This window comes from Gallinula chloropus, assembly GCF_964237585.1.
Source record: "Gallinula chloropus genome assembly, chromosome: 1".
NCBI classification, from domain to species: Eukaryota; Metazoa; Chordata; class Aves; order Gruiformes; family Rallidae; genus Gallinula; species Gallinula chloropus.
In genome coordinates this window covers 60337022-60361039 of record NC_140085.1, presented here as the reverse complement: position 1 = coordinate 60361039, position 24018 = coordinate 60337022, and the positions used below count along the sequence as shown (strand labels likewise).

Below are 24018 nucleotides of genomic sequence, written 5' to 3'. Positions count from 1 at the left end.
TTTTTTATCTATGGCAATTATAATCCGTTCTAGAGTTTTAATCTCATAGAGCAAATCAGTTGCCATGAATGAACAAATTTTACCTTGTATTGAATTTGCCCTACAACTGTCTAAACAGTAGTCCAGGAATTGCTGCATGGTTATAATAGGCCAAATACCTAATCCGAAAAGCACTAAAGGGCCTGTGCTCATGTACTTTATGCGATGTAAAGCACGGTCACTTTCAAATGTCAAGCTGAGGTATTAAGGAGCATGTTCATTGGCAGAGAAATATTTTCTCTTCATTAATAAAACTTAGATATTAATAACTAAAACCCATACAAATTAAATGCAAACTTTATTTTAACTTATTTATTTAACTTAATATCTGAGGTTTCTGGAAATTAATCTCTCAACACTATACTAATGCTGTTATTGCCAACTATGCATGTATATATTTTGATTTACACCATAAACTTCGCTTATAATTCTTTGATGAACGCTTTGCACAAGCTGCTTTAATTCTATTCATAGTTCACTTTCACTTTACATTATTCTCATATTCATATATAGAGCTGATAAAAATGTCAACATTTTAATTCTTAGTGTGATTGGGATAAAAAAGTTTTCTTTAAAAATACATTATAAATAAGACTCAGCTTAAAATTAATTATTTTTAGAACTTTGAAGCATCCTTTAACAGCTTACCTAGGGACTTTCTATTAGATGGGTATATCACATAGAATAACCACTCCAAAAGTCCACAAGTAGAAAATTATTAAGTATTAATTCAAGGAATAACAGACATAACATTCCTCAGGTTCTCATGAGGATTTTTATCAGCAGCTTTATGGCCATACTTTCCCTTCTCTACCAAAGTAAAGAAAAACTTGAACAAAAATATGAAAATATGCTATACTGGTAGAAGCAGAAAGCATCTCTGTTGAATTTTTTGTGCTGAAATATTTCCCAGTACTCAATTTCTTTTTGATGATGCTGTGCATGAATTGTAATCCATTGGTAAATAAACAATTATGTGAATGCATATAATAATGAAATCTAAGTTCTGAATAGATCTCTCTCAATCATTTCCTGAAGCATTAAGGGAAATCTTTTCAAAAGGTCATGTGTTAAAGAGTTTCAAAGTTGGCATTCCTAGCTGTGATAACACTACCCAAAATCCCCAATGTATGTAAGAAATAGTATCAAATTAGTATAGATTGGGGGGTGGGGGGTATACTGAAAGCCAAAAAAATCGAGAAATCTTTGAAGGAAGGCAGGAACATCAAAGAAAAATTTGTAACCTGTTGAAACATTCTAGCAGAGAAAAACAAAAAATGTACATGGTTCACAGATCCGGCTTACAAGTTAGTCATTCAGATAAAGCCATCAACAAGTTTCATGATGTTGTCCATGAAATGCAGTCATCAAAAAGCTACAAATGAACCCAGTCCTTAATTTCAATAGTTTCACATAAAGGCATCTATTTCCTTGAAAAAAGAAACATGGTAATAGGTCCTGTGCTCCAGTGCTTTGCTTATTCTTACTAACTAGTATATCTATAAAAATATAACAGTCCATCTGTTTCTGTCACATTTACTTACTTAGACCACAATGCTCAGAAATTGCATCATCGTATATTCTTGACTTCACATTTTTTGCTTTCTATACACAGCCTGCTACGCTGCCATGAGGGTGTTGGCCCTCTCCTATGGGTTTCTCAGATGAGAAATCTGGTTGGCATCAGTCTGAGAGATAATACAATCTTAAATATTTTTTCTTGGGCTAGTTCAGATCAAACAAAGGTAAATGAGTAACTACATCTGTATCTGGCTCTTGCTTTCCTCATCACTGGGAGTGAGGGAAAGAATAACATCAAGAGGAAGGCTTGCTGTGGGGTTTTGGAAGGTTTTTTTCTTTTGTGGTATACCACCACATATGAGATAACTAACTGAGGAATCACAGTCCATACCAAGGGTTTCTGAGATACTCTTACTTCATAAAGAAAGCTTTTACACTCGACCAAATAGAGTGAAACAAGCTAGGAAGAGAAACTGAAAGGAGATTAAATAATCAAGTAAATTTGCTGCCAATGGTATTAACCACAACAGAGATGTCATACCACAGAGGAAATCAAAGTTCAAAAAATATCTTGTAGGGCTGAGTGCCATAAAGGGCAATACAGGTTACACAAGAAATGTCTGGGGGGAAAAAAGTCTTTGAATTACTTATGGTCTGTGGAAATGGAGGAGGGAAATAAATGTTCATGTTCCCTACTGCTGAACAGTATGAAAAGGAAACCGACATCCCTGGTATCACATTTTCTTTCTTTCAAGATTCAAAAAGCACAGCAGTAAGGCAATCTGCTGCTTGCATAGGAGTGTCAGCAGGGAGAAGGACAGCAAATTGGAGCATTACCCATAACAATAAATCTCCCCTAGATCATTGCTTCTCTCTCCTATTCTCTCTGCCATGAAGTCCAGCTGCAGACTGGTTTACTAGTAAAAAGCAAGAACAATGCTAGAAGGAACACAGGCAGAAAGTGTAAAACAAGATTAACCCAGAATATTGTAGACTCTATTAACCCATTCATTAGCACTCTTTTAATTAAACCTGAGCAATAATACTGAAGTGGAAGTATTCTTAAGTTTAAAAAAAGGGGAAAAAAAGGTAGGGACTCAAGACTACAACAGTTAGCAAAGAAATTGTAAAATTGTTCCATGGTATTGATTGCAAAGGTCTTCTCCATTCTTTATTCTGTAGAAATAACCTTACAGTGAACTACTTATGTGACAAAATAAGCAGAAACCTCATTTTGTAAAGGCAAACCACAAGAACAGTAAAAAGCACATCCAAGTGATATTTTCTCTTAAGCTGTACAGCATCTGGCACAGATATGTTTGGCCTAAATACTATCAACCAGTAATTAACTACATATTTTGTGCTAGAATTTAACCTCAGAGAGTAGAGAAAAGGAAAAAAGACTATCTCATGGGTTTATCTTTGAAGCATGAAAGCCAGATCGTAAGGGAAGAGACAGAAATACTGTCTATTTTCTCAGGTCAAATAAACTTCTCTGTATTTTGCAGTATAGAAATACTAAAGAAGTAAAATAATCACCAAAGGAAACTAAATTATACAAGTCACATGGCTTTATGAAAGAATAACATTAAATGCAGCAGAAAGTAATATTTACTGATGCTGTTTGAGATATAAGATAAATTAAAAACATGTTACCAGATGTTCCTTACTCCAGCATAGAGTTCCATTCAAATGCCTCATGCAAAAGTTTTGAAATAAAGTACCAGATCCTCAGCTATGTGATAGCCCAATCACAAGTGACAGCTAAATAAACAAAAGCAGCATGATCATCATCCTTATAATCAGCAAACAAAACCGAATGTGAAAAGCTGTACCAGAAACAAGAGCATTACACCTAAGCTGTCACAGTAATTTCTAAGTGGTTTGTTGCCTCTTTCTCTTTGAAGACTACGCTGCTTCTCTAGGCTGTTCCACATCTTTTGGGCTGTGTTAGGCAGTCATCTCAATCATTAGAGGTGTTCTCTTCAGTTACTCTGAATTTTTTCCAACCTTTATGCAGTTATCAAAGCCAACCTTCTCTCAACTGACATAGAAGCAAAGAATATCCTGAGTTGGAAGGGACCAATAAGGATTGTCAAGTCCAACTGCTGGCTCCACACAGGGCCAGACGAGTCAGGGCATGGCACTGAGTGCATCGTCCAGATGCTTCTTGATCTCAGCCAAGCTCTGTGGTGTGATCAGTTCCCTGGGGAGCCTGTGCCAGTGGCCAACCACTCTCTCAAGAAAGAACCTCTTCCCAATATCCAACCTAAGCCACCCCTGTTGCAGCTTCATGCTGTTCCTTCAGGTTCTATCACAGGTCACCAAAGAGAGGAGATTGGCACCTGCCGCTTCGCTCCCCCTCATCAGGAAGCCATACACTGCAATGAGGTCTCCCCTTAACCTCCTCTTCTCCAGGCTGAACAAACCATGGGACTTCAGCCTCTGCTTGTAAGCCTTCCCCTACAGACCCTTCACCATAGTCAGTGCCCTCCTCTGGACGCTCTCCAATATTTCTGTGTCCCTCTTGTATCATGGTGCCCCAAAAGTACTCAAAGTGAGGCCGCACCAGAGCGGTGTAGAACGGGACAATCCCGTCCTTAGACCAGCTGGCAATGCCGTGCTTGATGCACTCCAGGGTAAGATTAGCCCTCCTGGCTGCCTGGGCACACTGCTGGCTCACGTTTAACTTCCTGTTGACCAAGACCCCCAAACCCCTCTCAGCATGGCTGGCCTTCAGCATCTCATCCCCCAGTCTGTATGTGCAGCCAGGGTTGCCCCTTCCCAGGTGCAGAATCTGGAACTTGCACCTGTTAAACTTCATGCTGTTGGTGATTGCCCAGCTCTCTAGTCTGTCCAGGTCTGTCTGCAATGATCCTCCACCCTCAAAGGAGTCAACAGTTCCTCTCAATTTGGTGTCATCTGCAAATTTACTTAAGACACCCTCTAGTCCTGTGTCCAGGTCATTTATGAAAACGTTAAATTTATGAAAATGTTAAAAAGAACTGGACCTAAAATGGAGCCCTGGGGAACCCCAATAGTGACATATGGCTTCCCCACACCAATACTGATGTAAGAATTGCCTTCTCCGGCACTTTTCTCTCCAAACAACCTCACTTTCTTACTCTTTCTATCACAGCATCAAAAGACTCCAGCTTTTATTACTACTAGAATATCTCTGCATCCTGATCAGCTTTCAGCCCTTACTCTTCTTTCCGATGCCTGCAACCACCCATCACACTTTACTCATTTTGCAAAATGAGGTATAGGGAAAAAAAAAAAAAAAAAAGAAAAAAAAAGTTTACTTGGTGGGTGGACACTTTTCTTCTTGTTTCTGGCCTTTACCAGACTCTTTGACACTATTACAAGAGTTTCTCAGATCTTACACAAGAGACAGAAATCAGTTCATTCTAGCCAGTTGCCCAAAATACGTTCAAACCTCACCCCTATTTACCTTGACTAACTCCTTTTTCTTAGTAGTCTCACCAGCCAACTATTAGAAATGACTGACCTGGCAAGGCCTTCCACTAAATCAGCCAGCAAAGGTTAGTCAGCCAATGCTGCCAGCCAGCACAGTGCTTGAAGCATAAAATTCCCCTGCAAAGGTAATGAGAGTTTTAAAGCAAGGCCAGTATGTAGAAGGATACAGGGATTTTATTAGGTGAAAATAAAAATAAGTTTTTATGACTGAAAGCAAACTAATTTATATGAAAAAGACCAAGAGATGATTTCCTGGAAAATTAAAGACCTGTCTGGGAAGTCTATTTATTTATCATGTAGATAATGCATAGGTAATGCAGTTTTTCAGTAGAATAAAATCCCTATGCTATAGCATTGGGTACTAAGAATTCATACTCATACAGACATACTCAACTATATAAAGCAGACCAGTACTTACAAAGCATTTGCCTAGACTCTTCCAGAGAGAATGTTACATACTCTTCCACACTTACTCTTTAAATTAATGAAGACTACCTGTTTTTCCTTTCACTAAAAAATCCTCACCTCCCCAGGTGTGTCAAGATGTCCATCTCCATTAAGTCCTCCCTCAACACATGCTTCTTGAATTAGCTTTATCAATACAGAAAGAGATGATTAGAAAACCAGAAAGATATCTGTCCTGGTTGGAAACAAACCCTTCATCTGGTTATCAAATGTATTTTATGACTGAAGTGTGTTATTTCTCTAATTCAGAATGTGAATGTTGTGGGGCAAGGATGATGCCTCCCTCTGTTTTTTTTTATACATCATGAATTTTGATTGCTGCTTGGTAAACAGCAACACAAAAGGTCCTTACAGGAAACATTCTCTAAGTTACACACCCCCCTTTGATGGATGGTGTTCAATCCTTACTTTTAAACTAGTACTTGTAATGAGGGTTGAACATGTCTGCCATTCCACTATTCTTCCAGTTAAAGGGAAAGATTTTTTAATCTATTCATTTAAAACAAAGGAGCACACTAATTAACAAGGAAAAACTGAAAGGGGAAGTTTTTCTCTGTATTTTTCTACTGATCATTCAAAGTAATCAGAAAATCTAAAAATATAATAGATTCTGATGACTCACTGCACTGAAAGAGACCTGTTACTTTTATTATATTATTTCACTTTAATTTTATTTGATCTGCACTCTGAAGATTTTAGTCCACTGTGTTTGCTTTAGCAAAACAGCTTTTACTCCCACAGGATACAATATCTATAATTGCTGTCAATGTTTTATCAGATTTTAGTATTTATAAACTACAAGCATTTCATTTAATTATTGGAATATGTTAATGTTATGAGTAAGAAGGAAAAAAGGTGATTTGTAAATAAGCTGAATGCTAACTCCCTGAGGTATATTATGTACAATACCTGTAAAAAATAATTATATACGGCTCTGAGTTCCTCATAAAACGCAACCTTATTTATTTAAACAAAAAAGGTTTATGCTGCACCCGGACTATCAGACTGTTTTATCTGTCCTGGCATAGGTATCAGTTTCCATGTGCCTAAAATAGTTTATTATTCTGTGGGGAAAGGAAATACTATGCTGACAAAGCCGCCCTTACTCTGGGCAGGACCAGTGTGGTATAGCTGTTATAAAAAGCTGGTTTTTTGGTAAAACAACAAAATTATAATGAGATTGAATGGTACAGTTATGTATTTTTTAAGGAGGAAGAGTTCCCTTATTAGCAGGTTATAGATACAGTGACATATGAAATATTTTTAAAAATAAAATTAAGGCACCAAATAAGCAAAAATAGGCTTTGTATTTTACTAGTGTTTACAAGCTGCAGCTACAAATGTCAGCAAGAAAGTTTAAAAATAGAAACAGTGTGCTGACAAGGAGAAACACCCTGGTTTACACAGCACTTAAATGCTTAGCTTTCATGTCTTCAGTGTAACAGAAATCTGTGCTCAAGTGCTTTGTCAAGCAGCAACCCTCCTTTGCATACATGGCATCTTTGAGGATAAAAATAGTAATTCCCCAGGCCAATTAATTTTTGATAAAACTCCATTAACTTCAGAAGAATTAAAGCAATGATTTGTTATGTGTTTGAATTAAAAGATGTGGCATGGATCCTACTGTGAAATATTCAATACGGGCCAGAAATAGGCAACGAATTTTGAATCATCAAGGAAAGAGCTCATTATATCTGAAGGTGATCCTTTAATGGTGGACATTTAAGGTATACAAACATCAGAAGATCAAATGTTTTCCAAAGCAACTTTGATCCTTCCCAATTTGCATATGAACATTTCTGAAAAAAAATCCATTTTATTGAATAATTCAATTTCCGTGGCTCTTATGGAAGCTGAAATAAGCACCAGCATGAAATAATGACTGTACTTGAAAACAAAATACTTTTTCTCAGTATCTTATTTTTGGGTGTCCAGCAAGCACCACTTTAAAAGGACACAGCTTACAGCAAGAAATGAATGCGTGCTGTGCCTCCTATCAGCATCTGAGACTCACTCCTATTTTTTGCTTTAGTTACATATGGTAGACAGTGCATGACATTCAGCCATGGTTCAGACATCCCAATTTGTCTTTAAATGTACTAACTATTTTGGTAGGGAAAATCTTATATTTGGGGTATCTCAATGAATCAGCCTTCAAACATTTTAGAAAAATATTTCCTTCCTCCAGTCTCACCCTTACCATTGGTTGGAGATGGATGAAGATTATTGATAGTTCAAAATGGCAAAGAAAAGTAAAGACATTGGATTCCTCAAGTAACTCATTACTTCATACATTTACAAGGTCCTTTATATTGCTTTTTCATAAAAACAGAGTGAATCATACTGAGTTAAAATTACCCAGGAAACAGTACAATGGGTTATGATTTAGATGGGCAAATTATCTGATGTTGGTTTCTGATATGTGTATTTTTTTCTTTAAAATGAAAACAAAATCAAAACCCCAAACTAAACCCTAAGTGTTAGCCTTTGTACAGTCATTTGTCTGAGGGAGAAAAAAAAGTGATGAAGTTCAATAAGAATATATGTGGGTTTTATACTGATAATATAAAATATCTTTCTCTATAGATATGTATATTTGGTTCATGATATGAAGAATAAATCTATTCAAATTTACTTCAGGTAGTACTGGAAAAAATGTTTCTGATACAGTACTACACATAAAGTAGAACTTTGTAAAACCCCCTTGCGTAGGAATAATCCCAAACATTTGTTTTGAAAGATTTGCTCTAAAACATCTCATAGTCTTGAACTGAGAAGTGCTACATTAACTGTGTCATCAGTTAATGATACAGGTTTAAATTAATATGATTTCATTATTTTACATTGAAAAAGTTACACTGATACATGACAAAAAGGCCACATCTGGCATGTTGCATTGTCTTAGATTACATAACCAGTAATTGTTTCTTGTACTTAGTACTTGATTTTGTTTCATTGGTTTTGTCATTGGAATATTGTCTGCTTTCTCTATTTTAAAATTCCCCTTAGTCTCCACACAGGAGAACTGGCTGTGTAGCTGTCAATGAGAACCACATATGACTTGCTTTATCATCTCATAAAACTGCTTTTGTAGTCACTTGAAGTTCTGTAGCAATTACTGAATATATTACCACTTTTATTGGGAATTAATATATTACTGTTGGAAGCTTTGGTGCTTCAATCAGAGGACAGTGCTTGTGAATATAGAATTTAAGACAGTGGTCTTGCTGCCCTGTTGTACAGATTTACAGAGGTAGCCAGTGAGCCCTCCACCCTCTCGGCACTGTATCCTGTCTCAGATGTAGGCTATTTCTCCTAATAATCCTTAAAAGTTTCCAGTTATCAGGACTCCTTGACTGAGTCCCTTTATATATGAAGCTACATTTTATATATTTGAAGATAATAATTCTGTGTCCATTAACCTTTTATTTTCTAGGCTTCCAGTCTGATTGGTTTTATAGCTATTTTCTGAACTCTCAATATAGTCCACATCTCTCAAGTGCAGGACCCAAAGTTGAGTGCAAGACCTCAGCTGGAGACTTACCAGGGCCAAGGAAGGTCCAGGGATATTTAACAAGCCCTGCAGCTTCTAGTAGTGTTGAGCTATCCTGTCACGGCATTTGCCTTTATACTGTTGATCCATGATATTTTTATCATCCCTGTTAATCCACAGATCCATTTCTGTGTAACTATCACAAACCTGTTTCCCATTTATATAGGTGTTATATTTGTTCATTCCAGACTTACTATAACTTGTATGTATCTTAAAAAATAACTATAATGTTTTACAAGAGAGCTCTTTCCATACCAAGAGAGGAAATTTATTCCTACTGTGGTTAGAATCCTGTCTCTGACACTGGCAATCACATCAAACTAAGCTGTCTTCAGTGTAGGTCCTGTTGTATGAAAAAATCTGCTTAGTGCTCATTAAACACTTAATCCATTTCATCCCCCTACTTCGTGATTTATAGTAGATACTTATCTGAATGGATCACAGGTTTTTTTGTACTAAGCATTCTACTGGATGACAGCAACCTTTTCCTACATTGCCCCATTAACCACCTGCAAATGAAATTTTATGAGAAATAATATACTTCCAACCTAAGGGTTGTGGTCAAATGCATCTGTGGGGTTCCTTTTTTAAACCTTTCTCACTAAAGTAGAGATCCAATGGTCAAAGACAATCCAGCTTTTACAAGATACAGTCTTTTCTTGTCCATCAGCTCCCGAGCTGAGAAAACTAGAGATCACTTGGCAAGACCACCTGCACAGCACACTTTCATCTCCAGAATGTAAATGTATCTATCCTTTTGAGCTATGAAGCTTATCAAGGACACAAGAACTGATGAGAATACCAACCCTTCTTGTCCCAAAGCTTCATAGTCATTTTGGGTTTGCTTAGGCTAAATAACATCCTGCAGATGAACTTTGGTAATCCATTACTAACACATCACAATCAAGTTTCCTCAGAGGTACATCAGGTGTAGTCAATAGAACCTGCTCATACTTTCATGAGAGTCTCATCCATTGTTATTGCTGACTCTTCCAGATGGGAAACCACCAGCATTGAGAAGAGGTGCACATAAGCTATCCCATTCTAAATAGCAAGCTCCTTCTTCACTGTCTGTGGCACTGCAGAGCTCCTACCTGCCCAGTTTCTTTCCACCTGCCAAAGAAAGCAACTCACAGTGCAATCTGCAGTCTGTTCCAGGCACAAAAAGCTAGACTAAGTAAGCTCATTCATTGTTGGGTTTTTTTGTTATGTTTTGGTTTGGTTTAAATCAGGATGATTCAATGTCCAGATCCCTAATACTTTCCTACAGCATATGTCTTACTAAGATTGGAATTTTGTTAAGTCATAATTAGGCCATTCCATCTTTCTCCTAGAATTTTTACTCTTTTTTTTTGTGTGTGAAGTAATAAATATTCATAGCTAATACACCTCATTACTTTCATTTTACCCATATTTTATTTTGAGATATTTCTTTTGTATTTGACAATTAGTCTTCTTTTCTGATAGCACTCAGTCATGATTAATAAGAAAAAATATATACACAAACTACTTCTTGGAAAATATATAAACTCTCATTTTATCATTCTTTGATTTTTAGGTTGTGGAGTCATAATTTTCACTATTAGCTTTTTCATAATGTTGCCGCCAATATAGATAAAATGATGTAACTTTGGTCATATTGTTTTAATTAGTGGCATGGCATTAACTTTTCAGTTCTATGGCAATGTTTCATTTTCCCAAATCTTTTTGAAAAACAAAATAACCCAGAAAAGATCTTGAAATGTTTTTTCAATCCTGTTGGGATTCTGTGTTGCTGTACAATGCAGATTCTCTTTCTCCCACCCCCAAGAGTATAGTTATCTGACATTACAAATGTTCTGAAATCTATGTTGACATCTTTTTTCTAAATACACAAGAAGTTATTCCAGCTTCAGAACAGATCTTAAACTTTGACCAATGTCAGAAAACAGTTCAGTTTTCATGTTTTCCATGTTAGTCATGCTGGCTAATTCCTACTGTAGGTAAATTTTACCTGAGGCATTCTTTAACATACTACAGTGATTTGGGACTACCTGTTGTGGGAACCTAGGCAAGATCTACAGATCTACTTTGATATCTACTTTGATATGTGTGTATCTCCTGGGAAGTCCAAGAAAATAGGCATCATTAATATAATGATTTCTTTAAGTTTTACCTTTATAATTGCTGTGACTATCAGCTACAAAGTGGAAAATTAAAATGTAGGATCTACTCAGGCTGACTGAAACTGAACCTACTGCTGATGTTGAAGGAATATTTTCTAAAATTAGTAAGCATAAGCTTTTAATTCATCTTAACCGGACCAGCTTAAATTGTTTTGATTATGAAGAACACAAGTTTTCTAGATCTAATTTTCTAGAAACACTTGATATAAAATTATAATAATGTTACAATGGCTTTTATTACTTTTTCCAGTAATGTTTAAATACGCAGATTCTTTAAAGGATATTCTTAATTCCACTTAGTTCTGCTTGTAAGTAATGAGGCCAGTGGCTCAAATAAGAAGACACAGCTTGCAAAGTAAGTGGGAAATTAATGATTTTAGGCTAAGCAGTGTGGTTGTATTTAAAAGCACAAGTGAGTGGGATGTTCACTGTTTTAACAGAATTTCACAGATGTGTCAAAGAGTAAGATTTTGCAAGGAAGAGGAAAGTAACCAAACAATATTTATTTACTGTTCTGTTTCTCAAGCACACAGAAAAACAAACACTTAAAGTAAATGCAAAGCATGACAAATTAATGCTCGTAGTGCAAGTGTGCCCCTGTAAACTGTATTGCCTATAAAATTAGTAATAAGTGTAATTTTTTATAAGTATGATTTATGCTACTGTTCATCATGCCATTAGACAAAACCACACAATTAGAGATTCAAGCAGCAGCTCCACTCATTTCAGATGTCTGGCAAATGTTATGCTATGCTTACACTTCAATGTAATAACTGTAAAGCAAGAGAGGAAGATATGCAACTTGGTTGTTATCGATCTGGAAAATAAAGACTTCGAAGAAAACCTTGTTTCTACAAATATTCTTTATATCTTTTTTTCTCTTTCAGCCTTAAGCAGCAAATAATTTCATTTGAATTCTACATACCTATTTTCTATTGATAAAGTGTTAAGTAAATAAAAGGCTTCTCAGTTTGCTCTATATGAACACAGACATGATTTTGAAGAGTATTCTATATGTAGCACAGAGGAAAATTACTGTTCCTGAGGTCCTCTTAAACTATATTTTTTCTAAGGTCCTCTTTCTCTGTCCTCTCCATATAGACTATTTTGTCAGCAGTTTAGGAATATACATGCCACTACACCTTACTCTTCCGTATGTGATACACAGGATCACTCAGCAGGAGTGTTCATTATGCAAAAATTTCCAAGAAAGTTTGTTGTAAGCTGTGGGTCTAACTCAAGCCCCTATCAAAGAGCAAGGACCTTTCCATTTGAACAAGTTCAGCTTTTGATACTACTTTCAGTAGGCAGGCAATGTTCTCAAAGGGAAGTCCCATAAAATACTGACATAACCAAAATCTTACGCCTGATTATTTCTTACATGGATTGTGTGATCCAATGGAAACTACCATTTTATACCTTTTCATGAACCTTTTGCCCTGGCTCCATTCCTTCAATATGCTCTGATTCAGCAGGCCCTTCACCAGCTGCCATTTTCCTTTGAATGTGTGCGTTTTGTTCACGCAAAGCTACAATCTGAAAAAAAAAGAAAAGAAACTGAGTGGTCAATATACATAAGACACCCAAAAACTACCAAGTGGACAATTTCTAAATCTAGTAACACTTCAATCCTATATTGGACTTTTGTAGCCTTTGCAAATGGAGAGAGGTTTAAAACACAAACATATTAACAATTACTAAAGGCCATTAAGGATACAAAGGAACCTATAAATGACAGGATAGTCAACAATGTCTTGTTTTATCTTCTGTCCTTTGTGGTAGGGTACTTTTATTTCTCATAGCTTGAAACATGAAGGAGTTGTTAGGCATTGATTTTGTAGTTATGCAAGGGCCAGACTTGTTCTTTCATTGAGAACACAATAGATGCCAACCTGGCCTTATAGGAAAACAACGCTAAAAGGCTATGTATTAAAACCAACTGATGTAAAGTGAAGTGATAGCTTTCTGTCAACTTCCCATCTGTTAGTAACTGCAACATACGCTGCGTTTCTTTGTGAGGAAAAATACATTCAGAGAAATCCTCTAATGTGATATTAATTGACTATTCTACATATATATTTTATATATATATACAAGTAGATTTCATTGTTTCAAAATATTGGTTTATTTATGGTAGTGCTATTAAAAATCCTATGCAACTACTGCAAAATAATTCTCAGACAGAACACAGGATGGAAAGATTCATGTCAAAAAAATTTTACATGGTACACTACAACAAGTTGGAAGATCTGGCTAATATAAAACATTTATTTTTTATAAATTGGACAGTTAAATCTCTCTGTAAAGTTCTGCATTCATGATAAAATCATAATAAATTATTTACTGAATAGATAAAATAATGTATTAAACTCAATAGAGCACTGGTAGACTCTACAGATACAGTTTTTGGAAAGCTGGTATAAATTTTGAGGTTTCTATCACTGCGTTTTGTCTGCATAAATCCTGAGTCTGTCTTGTCATGGAATACAAAAGCATGGGGTAGGAGGAAAGATTTCAGGTAGTACTACCTGGTAGGCATGCACAGCAGCCAAGATTTTCTGGGACATATAATTAAATTTACATTAGAATATATATTTACTTTGATCTAAATAATTTAGCTTAGCTTTTTTTTCAAATGTGTATTCTAACTTATGCTTCAGTTCTAGTTGTAAACACCATTTGAATCAGCTCTGATCACCATTTGAGATCTCAGTCAAACACCAATTTAAACAACTCTTCCTTATTATAAATGTCAAAAAACTGTTGTGACATGGGTCAGATTGATTCACTGCTCACTAAATTCCAAGATACAGCCCTTGTGAAACTCGTGTGATTCCTGTGTGAGTTCAGTGCCAAGACCAAGACCTGAGAGAAATGTTTCACCCAAAGCAATTACAGGAAAATATAAGAGTAGGAATTAAAATTGAGAGAGTCAATGTCTTTTTGAGTTGTACAAATACACTGAGCTTTAAAACATTTTGCTTATGAGAATTGTCTTTATAATCTCATTAGCATAGATTCCCTTTGTACGTCGTAATTGGCAATTTAATAACTTTTTTTCCTGAATAGCAGCACTGGCTTCTTCTGCGTTACCGCAAAAGTTACACTTTGGTTCTCACCAAACAATATTAACAATCAGTGCTAAAAGTGACTTCCAGGTAGATTGAAGGAGTTACTTCAATGTATATATTCTAAAATTACAAATTATGGATACTAATTATACATCATGTGAAAAACACATCAAATCACAGGTTAAGTGGTTGTCAAGAACAGAACTTCATTTCCATATGATAATCGTTCATCAATCCATTAAAACACAAGACGTCACTATGCCTTCGCTTTGAATTACCACCTAATATATCTAATATGAATCCTTAATTGTCCTCTAGCTCAGTAAGAATATTATACAGACAGTACCATAAAATTTTATCATTTCAACACATATTCTAAAATAGTTTATTTTTTCTTAGCTTGTTATGGTAGGATCATCACGTTCTAAATCAATAAGCAATTAAACAAATGCATAAATATTAAGACACAGTTAAATTATCCCTTCAAAATGAAAGGCATAGCATATCATTATTGTGTGTCTGCGTATCATTATGTTGGGAGATTCAGTTGAATTTTGAATTTTTGGGAATGATTTCTTTGCCAAAAATCCATCATTGTTAAAGCTTATTGTTTCCATGGTTTTATGACTGTAATGAATACAGACTAACTATATACACAAACAACACAGAGTTTGAAGTCAGCTCTAGCATAGGTGTCATGTAACAGATCTAAGTTGTGAAGAAACACACAGTTAACTTGCTTTCATACTTGCTCTTAATAAATAATAAATTAAGGCAGAATTAATGCTCCTAAGGAAGCATGGAAACTCTCCCGGGTCTTACAAATAAACATGAATTTTCACTTTTCAGTTTGCTGAAGTAAAGGTTTTTAATTGCTGTCACAGTTATGTTCAGTATGTATTTTTATTTAACTTGAGCATACAATAATGTGCAAATTCTTTGCAAACAGGCTAATTTAATCACTGAACAGTTTTTGTAACTTTCTACACAGGCAGCGAAAACACCCCTGAGGGATGATGGTGAGGATATTGGTGAAGACACAAATGACTAATCTTTTTTCCTAGGCAGTCTCTGAACCTTCAGCAGACAGTGAGAACAGAACAGACCTAAGAAAATGATTGTTCAATATTGATAAAACTCAGTAATGTTACTTTTGAGAAATACTTATTTCTTATATTAATGTTTTTATGATATCTAATGTAATATATTTACCACAAAACATGTCTACAGCTTTTCAAATACCTACATACTCTTTAGCGCTCTCAGGTAATACAATTCTTAATAGTTTCATGATAAGTTCACTTTTGAAAAAATAAAGGATAACTTTCTTGAGGACTGTCATACCCGCTAAAAGCGAAACAAAATAGTTTCCTTTTCTAAGTTGCTAGCACAGACATTCTTGTCCTATTTAGCACACTTGTAAGATTTGACCTGGATCACAGCAACACATTTCCATGTGACTTTAACCTGAGGTGAGTGTGAAATTGCAGAGATTCTAGTCTCTCTAGAGTTAACTCTAATGATATCTTCCTGATGCAAGTATAAGTTTGGGTTCCTTCTAAATTTGCCAAATTCAGTCTGCTGAACTGAAAAGTTGATGTTGAATTGGGAAAAATTAAATAGCAGATGTGAATTTAAAAATATTAAGGAGTATTAATTTTCTAGTTGGACCTTTGTAAAATTTTATAGCTTAAGTCCATAAAAATATCCTATGACCCAAACCACACTCCTTTAGGTTGTTCTCTTCTCATGGGCATGTTGGCATTCAACATTCTTCTTACTTTTGTAGTCACTTTCTGTGCCTGACAAGGGACAAAGAACGCTTTTAAGGACTTCAGTCTATCTCAATTAAATTTTCTGGAATTCAAGGTTACCTAGAAACAAGTGGAACAATTTCTAAAGTCCCACTCTGTCATAATCATTCCAAACATAGCACTACATCTCCGAGATTTTTGTCTCAAGTCTAAAATCTCTTCAGCTTTCCCAAAGCCCAGATTTCTGAATTACAGTTCTGGCAAACATCCCTACTACATTACCAATATAAATTCCCTCTAAAATCTTAGGAGGATTTGTGTACATTATTTTGAGACATCACAGAATCATATTTGTTTTGTGAAGTTAGGATTCAAGAATCCAGACTCAAAATTACAACTGGTCTTAATATCCACAAATGACCAAATCTACAGGGTATCAGTACTCAAACCAGAACTGAACAAGTGCCTGATGTTACAGAACCATACCCATCACCTATGCTGGTGAAAAAGGACAATAGAATAAGAAAATAGCTTCTTAAATAAATAAAGATCACACAAAATTATAAATCAGTAAATAATAGCATAAACTCCATTTACTTAGCAGGAGAAACAGTCATTACTATCTGTGGTAGGACACTAAGACATACAAAAGAAAGAAATGAAAAATTTACATTGCAGTTGTGAAACCTACCGAATTGGCAAGGATAACCAAAAAGGAATGGAAAAATCAGCACACAAAAAAATGTGTGCTGCAAAATATTTGAATTAGGCATGTTGGACAGAATAAAAATAAACTGGAAGATGCAACTATTCATGAAGATGCAACATATTTATTCACAGTGCCAATTCTCTCACAAGACATAAAATGAAGCAGGGAAATGAATTTCCAACCACATGTTTACTTATGGCATTTTACAGAATAACAATGAATTTTAAAATTATTTGAGAAATGTGAGGTCAGAATCCATTTCAAAACATATAAAATCCTAAATAACTTGGTACCTTTTGCTGCTAAAACTTAATCAGTTCTCTACTTCCAATTGTTATTTGTTACCTTACCATAGTTTCAGGCTTCAGATAATTAACTTTATTACTAATACATAATATACTTACTAATAACAAAAATGTAAAACAACTGCCAATTTATTGCACTTGTTTGATCAACATTTGCCTAATATAGATCCACTGTTTTATTATGTATTTGTTGGTCTATTCAGTCTAATGTCATTCAAAAATCTGTCCTATATTTACAGAACTTTGGTCCCATCTATTCCTGATAAACATAGCTTGTACATCTATGGAAAAACTTTAATTAGATTTCCTAGGAGCAGTAACTGGCTCACTGCCAAGGCTTTCCCTCAAAGCACCAGAATTCTTCAACTCCTTATGGTTTTGTTCAAAGAGAATGACAGCTTGGTTGCTTTTTTGGGCTTTTCTGTGTGCACGTGCTGAACAAAAGATGACCACTCCCTTGCAACCAGACATGTCAGTCCAAGCCTGAATTACTTTATTTCCCTGATCAAATTAACACTAAATCCATTAAGAAAGCAACACTTAATCTACAAAACACAAACAGCTTGTCAGATGTGGTTTAAATATAAGGTATAAATTTGTAAGAAAATATGAAGTTGAAATCCCTCTCGGTTGGTGGAAAGGAACTAAATTTTAACTTTTCTGTTATTAATCATGGTGATATCTGATTGATAAGTGGGACTGACAGCTCCAGGAAGGAAGAATGGCAACTTTGGGCAGGAAGAATGATTTTGTAGTTGAAAGTTCAGTGGGGGCTCAAGGTTTGGAAGTCTGAGATGACTACTGGTGTTACCGAATAAGATTTGGGGTGAATCAGAGAATTTTGTCTGCTCCCTGTAAGTGTTCTGACACCCTCAGGGAGAAGCTGTTGTTACTATCAATGTATAGCATATACTGTAAGTTACAATGGTAGTATTCTGCATACATTTCCTAAGCATAACCATTTATTTGTTTTGAAATCTTGGCTCCTGAGGCCTTGTTCCCAGTGCTGCTGTTCTGTTAAAAGGGAGATCTCTATATCTGACCCTAGCACAGAGCAAAGTCCACTTAGGGCAAAAATGCTAAGTTTCAGCCTTTAGCATTCCATATCATCCAGCAACTTAAGGCAGAATTACAATAGCTGAGCTGGAAATCTTGAATTTATCTGGCTGGCACAGAGCAGGACAACTGAAAAGCCAAAACATTGAACACTCAGATTAAAGTGGTTATCGGTTCTATAAATGTTGGAGAGAAAAACACTGCCAATGGGTCTTCTATTTCTGAAATAGGTGGGATGAATGACATACATAGTTTTTCCTGACTGAAGGGAAAACAGATGATTATCTTAAACTAGAGGGTCTCATTATGATGGTTAAATTTAAGCAAAATAAATAGCATCAAAAGGCTGAAATTCGAGAAATAAGTCAAGTTATGAAGTAAAAAGCATGTTTGTACTATGGTATTATACACTAACCTGGCCCTGCCCACTTCTCAAGCACGGTAGTGAAAACTATTCCAGTCACCTTCTGGATGCATACTTCCATTCCCACAGTGCATATGCACTGCAGAGCACTGTACACAATATGGAGTTTGGTACACAGGACGGCACAGAGAAAAAAATAATAGTTCTATGTTTTCAAAAGCTTCTGTGTAGGCTAAATAAAATCCAACTCTAATTTTAAAAATAGCTGCATAATCAACTTCTCTACAGACTTCTTCTTCAATGTTTTTGCCACTTAAATAGTTTTTAAAACCACCCACCAGTAAAGCATTTAAATGCAATCAGAATTGTCTTGTTTGGAAGGGAGCCTTTAGATCATTAAGTCCAGCCATCACCCCAACCTGCCAACCATCACTAAACCATGTTCCTGAGCACCACATCTAACCATCTTTTAAATACCTCCAGGGATGGATACTTCACTGCTTCCCTGAGAAGCCTGTTCCAGTGCCTGATTACTCTCTCTGTGAAGACACTTTTCTAACATCCAATCTAAACCTTCCCTGGTGTAACTTGATACAATTTCCTCTTGTCCTATCACTAGGAAGATAAACTCAGTCCCCACCTCTCCACAACATCCTTTCAGGTAGTTGTAGAGAGCAATTAGATCTCCCCCCAACCTCCTCTTCCCCAGACTAAAGAGCCCCAGTTTCCTCAGCTGCTCCTCATAACATTTATTCTCCAGTCCCCTCACTAGCCTCATTGTCATAATTACTGTAATCATCTTGATTTAATTTTGTTTCCCATTGAGTAAGTAATTACAGTATGTAGAGATATAAAGATGTTTAATTATAAATATATAAGGACAAATGTTTACAAAGGTTTCTTTTTGCAGGATTCTTTTTAATATTTAGGAATATATTTTTAGTTATTTCAAATTTTCTACTTTGAATATATTTATCATTAATTCAAATCATTTTAGAACAAATTAAGCATAATGTTTTGTTGTTAACTGAGGCTCTAAACGCACATATATCATGTTAGATGGTCCTGTAAATCCAGTAAGAACCTGGATCACTTAAAAAATGTAAGGTGTTAAAGACAGACAACTATTTTAAACTTTTGCAAACCTATTTTATATGAACTACCCTACCTTGAACCACTGAGCTGTTTCTTTGATTTCCCAACATTGAAACAAACACTTCCCAGGAAATTAAACTCACCGATAACTATGGTTTACTTTACTACAGCTGACAGATCTAGAAGGCTTTTTGTTTCATCTCTTCTTATCAAGAAAGTGTTCTTTTTTACATGAATATTATGCTAAACCAAAGCTTTTGTGACTATAATATGGCAGTTTCACTCCCAACTCTTATTTATGTAAGTCTTTCAGAGACTAGAGAAATTTTCTACTTGGGTGTCCTCCTCCATTATTCTATCATAACAGTCCTTATTTAAATAATGTTAAATATTAGATTTCAGTCCACTGAGAACATAATTCAGACCCCTGGTCCACCTTCTGACTTTGCTTTCATTTTGAAAGAGACAGCTTGTATTAAGCTTTAATCAATGTCTATAATTTTCTATGGCGAATATTAAGTGTTGCATGGAGAATAAAGGATGCTTAGAGACAGGTTATTTCCTACCCCTTCAATGGAAATTTAAATCCTGATTCATAAACATAAATATAGTCTTTACCAGTTATATTTCTAATTAGTGTTAACCTCAACACAGCCTTTCAGAAGCCACTGGTTAGAGTTCAAAGATACTTCAATAGGATGATTCAAATTGTTTCAAACGGATAATAAATTTGTCATTCTTAATATTTTATTTTAGTTATAGGGCCAGAAATCCACATACATTTTCTTGACATTTTATACACACGTTTTGAAAAGAAATACAACGGTAATCAGCCTTTCATATTATCAGGATCTTAATTCCTTTTGCTCTTTGGTGGAGGAAAACATAGCATGGGAATGGACAGTTGCAAAACCTTTTCAGGAAAACCAAATTGATCCTTTTTTGAGTCTGAGTTAAAAGCAGGTATTATAAAAAGAAACTCTTTGTATGAGGGGGAAGACATTTTAACCAAACTAAGACAATATCATGAGATTTTATGTGCTCCTGAGGGTAAATTGTGGAAGGCTGCATCTCATTCAGTGGGATCACCTGGATTCCTGCCATAAATTGTAAGAACAGGACTCACATAAAAACCATGGATGTGTCAAAATAATAATTTTAATTGTATTTCTCCATTAATAAAAGGAAGCTTTTAATAATCTTATTCAAAAGAGACTTTCAATATTTAATTAGAATCCCACCGCATCGTTTCCACTTTTACTGCAATTTTAATGACTCTGTCAGTTGAGGTGTGACGGATTTAGCTGCAGTACTTTAAGACACTTGTGCTTCCATCCTCTCAGTCTGAGTTTATCAGCAGAATAACAGAAACAGCAGGAGTAAGTGCCCAGGAGCTGCTGGTCACAAGTTTCTACTTCAACTCAGTTTCATATAGGATGCAACACCGGGTCCTGTGGTACCCACTGTGTAGAAATACATTCTCTGTTACAGGTTACAGATGTACAAGTACAGAGAAAAATCGACTGGGGATTTGGAATTTCTTAGCAGGTTCCTCTGGTCTACAAAGTTAATGCACTTTACAGATCAAAGGCAAAAGGAATTGTCACAGTTGTGTCTCAAAGTCTTTCCATCCCCCCACTTTTGAGCTTACACTCCTTCTTGCCACTGCTTTGTAATCACTTGCAGCCTCTTGATACCAAATTACAGCTATTCCAGTAGAGCACAACATAGCATACACTTACCTGTGTGTGTTTTCACACATACTCACATCACTGAATAAATCACTGATTAACTTACACAACAGATAACTCGGGAAATCACAAACAAGAACTCTGTATAGGTGCTATGGTGTGAAGGTTTAGGAGTCTTCAAACTAGTATGAAAAGATCTGAATCAAAATCTGTTTTTACAGTGTAATGGCAAGTTTTTTGAATGAGCAATTAGATTTTGTCTGCAAGTAGATAAATTATTAAGATTTTTAATTTGTTCTAGTAAGAAGATTAGCCATTTCTAGGCTCTAAATGCATTCCAATTGAACAGTCCTATTTTCAAATGTTCCTAAAACACAAATCCCAAAGAACTGAGGGGAAAGCCCTACATTCATACATTTGCATCTGGCACATGTCCCTGAATATTTGTACACTGGAATGAGATAAGAGACCAGGCAGGAAAGCCAAAATCATGACATGGCACTTTTTGGCACAATAAATCAGATTTTGTGTGAAAGAAACCACTCCTAAGTGACATCAAGCTGTCACTATTTGCAGGAACCCAGAGGAAGCATTGCAGGTGCCAAGCTACATGGTGTCCCAATAAATAGCACAGAAGTGGATGCAACCACAGGCCCTGCAAGCCAGTGGTTAGATCACAAGCTCTCATGGTGAGAAGCACAGGTACCGACCGAGTGTTGGCTGCTCGTAGCACTACAAAGGATCTCAGTGTACTGAGACAAGACCTGTCTGTATTTTAATACATAAAGCAATGCAACAGGCTTAGGTGGTTTTGGCAGATACCACCCTGACATCTGCAATTTAAAGTCTTGCAAGACCTCCTTTTCCCAATAAAAACTTATATACTAATCACCACAAACTGTTTAGTCATCCATTAATGATGACCTTCTTAGCCTGTCATAAAGATCAATGTTGTAATTATTTCCAGCAATCAATGGGATTGAGTCATAAATTCTGATTGGCTTCATTTTCTACATTGATCAAAGGAAGAGCTCACACAGGGGGCTTGTCTCATTTTTGATTAGCAGTGATGAAACATGTACTAGTGACATTGTCCGGTAATAAGACCACCAAAGTGTTCCTGAAAACCTAAAGGGAGATGTGTTTGTGGCTCAGCCACCTTTTCAATATGCTTTACTCAACAATAGCAGATTAAAGTCTAAGATTTGCAAATTTGTCTAATAAAGTAAATAGATTCTCATACACCAAAGTGTCTGACTTTGGGAGAAAGGATAAAGAAGAGATCAAGGCATGAAAAAAAATTAATTTTTTTCCCCCAACAGACAAGCAAATACAGAACTTTAGAATTGCCCATCTACAAAACAAAATGAATAAATACCCATGGAAAAATGAGGTGGTGCCTTGCAGTGGAAGTAATCTTTCTTCCCTGAGTGGCAGCTAAAATCTCAGTACATTTCAGTACCATGACCGAATGAACCACATAGGATTGATGACTGGCTGCGTATATAGCATTTGAGAGAGTGAATGTAAAGTGCTCTTCAGGCCATCATAAATGCACATTCTGACTCAATAAACCAAATTTCTCATAAATCCATAAGTAGTCTTAAAACAATAGATAAAAATTAATCTCCCTGAAGATGGCTTTAGTGCTGAAATGCTTGACTGTTTCCATTCAGCATTGCGGGTTCTGAGCTTTGCAACTAGTTATATTTAAAAGCAGAAATATAGACTTAAGCTTTATTTTCATAACAGATAGAAGTTAAAGTAACCATGGACTGTACAGCATCATAATCAATATTAGCCACACCTTGAGAGAACAAAAGAAAAGAAAAAAAGCTCTTTCAGATTGCAAAAAATATCTTCAAAAGGTGAGGAATGAAAGCTCCAGCACTTATAATTCATTTTGGGCTCACTTTGGGTGAAGAAAGAAAACATAACAGTGTATTTTTTTTTAGCTTAGCACTTTTGTCTTCTCTCCCATTCAGCTACCTGAAACAAAAAAAGTCAGACAAATTTGCAAGTAGAGCTTTTGTAGCACTCTGGAAATTCAGTTGTAGACTAAGTGTTCGTGCCTGAGTGACAACCTCAGATAAGTTTATTTTATAATTGGCTGGATTCCAGTGTATTTTATTGTTATTTAAGTGGTGAGCTTTTCAGAAACTTTACACAATTGAACCCTTTAAAACATGTCCTGACATGTCAAGAAAAATACTATTTTATTCAAAGAAAAAACCTGTAGGAGTTATGAGTAATGCATATTTTCAACAGTTTTACATCATAAATTCTTCTTTTCCTTCCTTTTTGAGGTTGTTGACCTTTTACTAATATTGCTGGTTAGCTTTCATTGCTGTGCAGAAACACTCATTAACGTGAAATCATCCTCTTTATACAGTAGGCCTAATGGAAGCAAATCTTGGACGTTTGTGCTGTAAGGAGTTAAATAAGCGGAAACTGAAGTGGAATCTTTATACTCCTAATTTTTAATGGCCAAGAAGTGTCGTTAGTAGGAAGACCCAGCATTTGCTTGCAATCTCTTCAAGAGAACATACATTCAGATTTACAGCAACACTTTTAAAGCTGGTCGGAGGATGACTGTAAAAGACAAAAATTCAGGCGGTCTTTACCTTGTGGAAAAAGGAGGAGGTAGCACACTGAGCTCCAGCCCTCAGTTACAGTTCTGTTGTGGTTTAAGTCTTTACCTTCTGTGCTTCAATATCTGCAAATAAAACTAAACCACCTTGCTCCTGCAG

General features: G+C 35.7%; 1 protein-coding gene across 4 annotated transcripts in view; it reads right to left on the bottom strand.

Annotated features, from left to right (window-relative positions):
• Nucleotides 1-24018, bottom strand: part of PPFIA2 (PTPRF interacting protein alpha 2) — a gene marked incomplete at both ends in the record, with an annotated part of 322124 nt that overhangs the window by 65026 nt on the left and 233080 nt on the right. For all 4 annotated transcript variants that reach the window (XM_084276255.1, XM_084276256.1, XM_084276257.1 and 1 more), the window contains one exon: nucleotides 12643-12759. In XM_084276255.1, the coding sequence (XP_084132381.1) occupies nucleotides 12643-12759 (117 nt within the window). The remainder of the gene's footprint in view (nucleotides 1-12642; nucleotides 12760-24018) is intronic.